Source organism: Austrofundulus limnaeus, unplaced genomic scaffold (genome assembly GCF_001266775.1).
Source record: "Austrofundulus limnaeus strain Quisiro unplaced genomic scaffold, Austrofundulus_limnaeus-1.0 Scaffold32, whole genome shotgun sequence".
In the NCBI taxonomy this organism is placed as follows: Eukaryota; Metazoa; Chordata; class Actinopteri; order Cyprinodontiformes; family Rivulidae; genus Austrofundulus; species Austrofundulus limnaeus.
The window spans coordinates 869,238-876,343 of record NW_013952434.1 but is presented as its reverse complement, the minus strand read 5'-3'; the positions used below and the strand labels follow the sequence as shown (position 1 = coordinate 876,343).

Here is a 7,106-nt window from a genome sequence, read left to right as displayed (position 1 = left end):
GTGTGTGTGTGTGTGTGTGTGTGTGTGTGTGTGTGTGTGTGTGTGTGTGTGTGTGTTTCAGAGGGTGTGTTCACTCCGCACACAAACACGCGCTCAGGAAAACTTTTCAGCCAACTCGCACCGATGGCACCGCTGCAGGCGGTCGAGTAAGGTAACGTCTTCACGTGTTTTTTCTACTTTTCTTTAACTTATTTTTAAAGAGGGGTTTGAATGAAGGAGGTTAATTAAGGAGAACAGGCGACAGGTGTTGTGTCTCACGCGGTGTTTTTGCCATGAGAATCGCACGAGYCATCTTCTCCCCCCCGCGAGAAAATATGGACGATTTCAAATTCACTGTCAGGAAAGTAAGGAAGCGAAGTGTGTCTTTATATATAAAAAAGAATAACTCTGTAAGAAGGACATCAAAGCGACAGGAATAGTTAGCAAAGAAAAGCTAACTTTGTGAAGGCACGCGCGACATTAGTTTATTGAAACTACGTTCTGACCAAACCGTTCTGCGCATGCGTCAATTTACAGCGTTGCAACTTTCCTTAAACAATTAGTTTTTAAATTAGACCCATTTAGATTTAGTTTAAATAGTGTTTTATTTGGCCAATCACAGTGGAGTATTTAGATCAAGATAAAAGTCGGTGAGGCAGCAGATTATTTAAGTAAATATCACAGCAAATCATAACATTTTATAAGTCGTGTTTCTGTGCGGCCACTCCTGTTAATGATGGTCATTTAAAAGACTAAAATAAAACAATTATTAACTGATATTAATAATGTCAAGTAATAATAAGCCCAATAAATGTTGGGTAACAGCTTCCTCACCTTGAATGTTGATGGATTTAATTTCTTGTTTCTCGACAGTGAGAACACAATACTCAAATATATGTGACTTGTAGCTACTTTACATTTCATGGACAGTAGGGAAAAGTATAAACGTTGTTACCAAMAGCTTTTTAAATTCTAAAAATATAATAGATTTTAGATAACAGAGTTCCTAGATGTTAATGCAGTATCAAAACAAGCCAACCTATCATAAGTTTCCACATTTAATTCACATGGTCATGTCCTTTTTATTTTTACTTCTGTTTGTGGTCTTTCTTTGACCTGAATGATGTTTCACATCATATTTTGGTTCCTTGCTATCAAACCAAATTACTTTAGTGTCTGTTTTAGACCTGCTAGTTGTGTTTTTCACATATCTGGGCCATTCATCTCTTCAGGGACTTTTTTTCCCATCTCTTTGTGATCTTTTGGTGTTAGATTTAGATAATTTGACATTGTTTTGGAGTTTTACCAGTTTGAAGTGATTTAAAATCAGATTTATTTGCTTGTTTAGTTTATTTTTGGTGTTTCTAGCTTGAATAAATACGCCTCACAGAAGCTTTTGGTCCTCCAGATAAGTAAAAACGACATTTTGTTTGCAGTCAAAATGTTCTCAATGAACTGTCAAACTTTAAATTTTCTAACAGACCATCRGCATTAAAGCATCATAAAGTATTAATATTAATGTCTTTTTATTTCCTGAACAGTCGCCTTTAAATCCAAGCAGGATTGGGCGTAAAGCACAAGAAGTAGTCTTTATTTGTTTAACWTTCTTCTCTGTGCTGCAGGAATGGCAGGCCAGCAGGTTGACTCATCTCTTGACCTGAGCCACCTGACGGAGGAGGAGCAGTCCTCCATCCTGCAGGTCCTACAGAGGAACTTGGAGCTGCGGCATCGTGATGAAGGACGCATAAGGTCAGGCAGAGGTGACTATTTAGTCTTTTCAGGAACAGATCTCACCGTATTTTTGAACTAACGACGAGTGGATGGACAATTAGCGTAAAGCGGGCAGTTTGAAAATCTTTAAGTGTTTATTGTGTAAACCTTTGTAAAATTTGCTGGCGAAACGTTACAAACTTTGGTGTTCTGATGGTGGAGGTTACAGATGTGAAAGTGATCTTTTCAGTTTACTTTTATTATTGCTGGACCAAAACCTAAAGATGTTCACACTATGATATCTTTGAAGCTGGTGTTTGGAGATATTTATTTTTTAGGTTTTATTGATGTTTAAGCAAAACTTGGAATATTCTGAGGAAACTAACAGCCATAATTATAGTTTGAAGTGCATTTTTTGCAGAACTGTTCCATCTTTTTATCCTCATCCAGACTAAATGTTCATGTAAGAAGGGACTTAAGTCAGTGTTTTTGATGAATACCGAGATTTGAAGAAGATGGGAGCATGTGACAATTTTCTGTTTATCTTGGCCCTCCTCTGACGCTGCAGGATCCTCGAGCAGACAGAACCGGACCCGTCACGTCTGCGCCTCCTGTCYGGAGAGTGGTTCAGTCAGGTTTGTGGCAAACGCCACCGCAAGTGGACCTCAGGCTGCGACCTGATCCAAGCCAGTCTCCGTCACAGAAAGACTAAGAGCAAAGGTGAGTATTTCATTTTTCTTCCCTTTTGTAAGGAGCTCTGCATCAGAATGACTGTGCTCTGGTTGTTGCCATGGTAACAGATGTGCACCTGAACGAAGTGTTCAGCGGAGAGGAAGAGGAGGAAACTTTCCAGAGAAACGTCTCTCCTGAGGCRGAGGAAATACCGCAGGACAACAAAGAGAAGGAGAGCGGAGGGTTAGTGTGTCCGATTAAAGCTCTGTTTGTTACATTTTACACGAGAAGCATTTCTCATTTCTGATTTGTTTCCCCAGATGTCGAGAGAGTCTGAAACCCGAAGCCACACCCAGTAGAAATCCTGTAGAGCAGGTGTGTATTTATGTCATCTATTTGATGTTATATAATCATCTAAAACCTTCTTTATGTTAACAAAAATAATGTTTTAACAGAGTCTCCAGCATAGAAACCGTTCTTCTCCATCCAAAGGTATGAATAAAATGCTGCCAGCAGTCTTTACAGGTCACTGGAAACCTCTGAGTAACATTTTGTTACCTTATTATCTGGCTCACAGAACGCAGATGTAATGGATACTCAGAAGAGCCTGAGGTGATTGCAGTAACACACCCCCACTGTGACAGATTCCTGTGACTAAACACTGTTCAGTCCAGCTTCCCTCCACTGACTCAGTATTTGACATCATGTAAACGTATGAGTAAATCAGGTGTGATGACTGATATTAGCTCTAAAGATCTGACATTTATTCAGTTTCTGTAAAATCTTTTATGTTGTAGATATTTTTGTACAGATATTCAGGGTTTCTCTGGAGCAGACAGAAAATTTTCAGGAGATCGAATAAACAAAAAAGTTTAGAAAAATGWAACATTTCTACACACAAGAAGAATCTTTATGCTTTTATATTTAGGAGACTTTAGTAGTTAAGGCTCATTGAGTGTAGACAAAACATAACCTCTTCTGAATCAGTTTGTAGAAATCAGTTAGTAGGGTATTTTATATTTTGTTTGAGGTGGGGTTCTATGAAGACATTATGAGAAGTCAGTATCTTACCTGCAGCAAAAGCAGTAAGAGCAGTTTGGAGAAAAAATACAAACGTTTCGAACAGATGGATGACTAGTTTGAGAAGATCTGAGATTATGCTTTGTTGTAACAATGCTTCTTGGCAAGAAATCTTATACCACTGGAAAGCCTGTTAATTTCCCTGTTAAATGGTGCCACATTTGTAAGGAACATGCATTTGTGGGATGAGCAGTAGAGCTGAGTGGGTTGCACACATGAAGTTTGCCAAATCTTCTCTGCCAAACATCTTACTTTGCTTTTGCTATTTTGAGTTACTGATTGAGCCCCTGATGCTGCCAATCATAAGCTTAATTGCCAGCAAGCATTATTATAATAAAAAAAATTACCAAACACAAATTTCCTTACTTTTTGTGCTAAATATAGATTGCTGCAGTCTTAAAATAACTTTAAATCAAGGAGTTTAGTGAACATGTTTTTATAAAATGTTTTATTTTAGACAATGGTTGGTTTGTTACCAGTAATGGTCCTTGTGAACTGTTTTTCAAAAAAAAAACCAAAAAAAAAAAAAAGCACATTAACCAGAGTAACTTTCCAATGGAAAAGTGACAATGATGTAAACATAGAACTGTGCTTGCTTACATAACAAAAATTTTTTTTACATCACATTAATTTTGCATGTTTTTCTGCTTGATWATGTGTAACACTTCCTGTTTCACAATCCATTTTATATGGATTCTTATCAGACTACAGACCAAAACGTGTCGGCAAAATAACCCTGAATTTCCATGTAAACAACTCTCTTGTGCAAAAGTGACTGGTTTTTAAAAAAAGAGTTTGTTTGAACCAGTAAGTTTTTTATTTAGGACTGAAGTTTCCTACGACAGMGTATTAGGGCTACACTACAAGTTTTGTTTTGTTTATTATGAGATTAAAGTTGTAATATTACAAGAATAAAGTTGATAAATTATGAGAACTCCTACATAAAGAACCGTCTTCCCACTACATTAAAATGAGGAACGTTGAGCATCTTGTGAAGTTATTTGGTATTGGTTTAAAGAAATAATCTTTTAACACRTCWGCATCATTAGTAACAGGGCTTTGAAACTATTGTTTAAATGACTATAGGATGATAAAATGAAGCTTTATTGCAGTTAATGGTTGCATTGATGGATTTAGTCATCACATAATGCAGATGGAAGCATGTTACATGAACACTGACCAAAAGTAATCAGACTCCATAAACACAGAGACACACATGGCTGCACACAGATTGTGTGAGGGGAAAAAATCAGGAATGGACAATGATCATGTAATGCAAGATTTTAACTTTTTCTTATATTATGATTTTTTTCCCCTCATAATTAAAGTATTGTGTGGCCCTAATACTCTGTCATAGTTTCCAGACTGCAGAAATTGTTTTTTTTGCTCCACTCTGATTTATTTGTACATACCTGGTCCATTATTGATCTGTTATTACAGATGAATATCCCTCATCAGAGCCCCACTGTACAACAAATACAAAGCATCTGTGTAGGCGTTTAATGACACAACAGATGCATTGTGTGTGAAAGTGCTGAGTCCTCTTTGTGTGTATGTGTGTGTTTGTGTGTGTGTGTGTGTGTGTGTGTGTGTGTTGCAGCTCGGCGGCAGCATGATGAGCCTGTTCAGCTCGGGGGACTTCGGGGTGGTGGAGGTGAGGGGCCGCATCCAGTACTCATTGGTTTACGACACTCACAAGGAGGAGCTCCAAGTTAAGGTGTATCGCTGCGAGGACATCGCGTCTGCACGCAAGAACCGCTCCGACCCGTAAGTGTTTCTGTTTGTTAAACCAGCCGTGCCACGCACCAAATCAGTACAACTCTCTATGTTTGCTTTGTTTCCTACAGATATGTAAAATCCTACCTCTTGCCAGACAAGTCCAATCACAGTAAGAAGAAGACGCCAGTGAAGAAGAAGACACTAAACCCAGTTTATGATCAGATGCTCAGAGTGAGACGCTCTTTCATTTCCATGTTACATAAACTCACAACAATCTTTGTCCCTCAGCATCAAACACAATCCAACACGCAGAGGGATTTAAAATTAAACCTGATTCCTCCAAGCTAACTCTTTTATTTATTTCTCAGTACAAAGTGGGCGTCAGGGAGCTGCACAGTCGCACTTTGAACCTGTCTGTGTGGCACGCCGAGAACCTGGGAAAGAACGTCTTCCTGGGGGAAGTGGAGGTGCCTCTGGGACTCTGGGACTGGACTTGCACGCAGCCGCTGTGGCAGGACCTGCAGCCACGGGTACCTGACACAAACGAGCTGCACGCAGATAAACACGCGCTAATAWAAGTCAGCACGAGCGCTCCCAGAGGAGTAATTAATCTGAAAACTAAATGCGTTTCCTGCAGCTGCGTTTGTTAAGCTCTGAGTGGTGGAAACCTTGTTAGAGGCAGACTATAAAGTGAGGGAAGAAGTTTTTTTTTTTGCCTGGGTGAGCTGAAGGGAGAGGAAGACATGCTGTGAATTTCAAACAAGGTTTTATGTAACCTCAAGCCGTCCCAGCGTCCACACGCCTGCCTCTTTAACTCTTAATATATCTCCTGATTGTTTCAGGTCCGTCTGTGTCCAGACTCTGTTAGCTGTCGGGGCAGCATCTTCTTTTCTATTAAATTTATTCCTGATGGATTCGAGGGTGAGCAAAATGTTTTATCTCAGTATTATATTTACACGAGCCTCACAGATCCAGCGTGGAGGTTTTTGCATGTGAACATGTTTGTGTTCAGGTGGTGGTCTGCCTTTGACAGGAGAGATTCACATCTGGCTTCAGGAGGCTCAGGGTCTCCTGTCCAACAAAGGAGGCACCATAGACTCCTTCATTAGGAGGTGGGCCTGCTCTACTTTGTTACTTTTAAACATTTATCACACACATTTCTTAAAATTCCTCACGTGTTTAAATTTATCATGTTTAGATCATTGCTGAGCTTTTTCTTTAGATTTTGGATGAAAAGAGGACTTTCAGGCTGCACGATCAATGGAAAAAAATCACAGGATAATTTTATCCTTCACTGCAGTCTCAGTTCAACTCTCTTCATTTCTCTCCACCCTCCCCTCAAGCTACATTCTCCCAGATGCTAGTCGGCAGAGTGGTCAGAAGACGCGGGTGGCGAAACGCTCCGTCAGCCCCACGTACAACCACACCATGGTCTATGACGGCTTCCACACCAGCGACCTGAGGGAGGCCTGCGCCGAGCTCACGGTCTGTCAGCGTGACGGCTTGAAGACGCACGTCCTGGGAGGCATTCGTCTGAGCTGTGGAACGGGTGAGGGAGGTTTTTAACGAGCTTGTTTCAAGAACAGACGTTCATTCTGCTGTTCATTAGAGGAGGAAGAAGGAGCAAACGGAGCAAGCTTTTGTTTTTCTCACAAAGGTTATGACTTACTCAGGATGCTTTGTCAGAAGTGTAAGGTCACGTGAAACGTATAAGAGGTGAAGACATATTTGATGTAGAAAACGTCATGAAAAGTAATGTTTTATATGCATTTTTTTAAAGGGGCAAATCATGTAAAATCAACTTTTTTGAGTTTTATATCATGTTATAATGTTATATTCTCATAAAAACATGCCCAAAGCCTTGATTTAACTCATTCATGCATGTTTGAGAAGTCCTGCAGCATTTTTAGGCAGCCATGCTGAGGAGCAAAACAACAGGTGGGGAC

General features: G+C 39.8%; 1 protein-coding gene across 1 annotated transcript in view; it reads left to right on the top strand.

Moving 5' to 3' along the window:
* The first annotated feature begins 8 nt into the window (after positions 1-8).
* The window catches only part of sytl1 (synaptotagmin-like 1), a 9,176-nt gene continuing 2,078 nt past the window's right edge, over positions 9-7,106 (top strand). The window contains exons 1-14 of the mRNA XM_014005624.1: positions 9-151; positions 1,602-1,728; positions 2,258-2,409; positions 2,490-2,604; positions 2,682-2,736; positions 2,817-2,853; positions 2,939-2,998; positions 3,159-3,166; positions 5,012-5,208; positions 5,289-5,391; positions 5,529-5,690; positions 6,003-6,081; positions 6,173-6,272; positions 6,504-6,709. Of these exons, the coding sequence (XP_013861078.1) occupies positions 1,604-1,728; positions 2,258-2,409; positions 2,490-2,604; positions 2,682-2,736; positions 2,817-2,853; positions 2,939-2,998; positions 3,159-3,166; positions 5,012-5,208; positions 5,289-5,391; positions 5,529-5,690; positions 6,003-6,081; positions 6,173-6,272; positions 6,504-6,709 (1,399 nt within the window). The 5' untranslated portion in view covers positions 9-151; positions 1,602-1,603. The remainder of the gene's footprint in view (positions 152-1,601; positions 1,729-2,257; positions 2,410-2,489; positions 2,605-2,681; positions 2,737-2,816; positions 2,854-2,938; positions 2,999-3,158; positions 3,167-5,011; positions 5,209-5,288; positions 5,392-5,528; positions 5,691-6,002; positions 6,082-6,172; positions 6,273-6,503; positions 6,710-7,106) is intronic.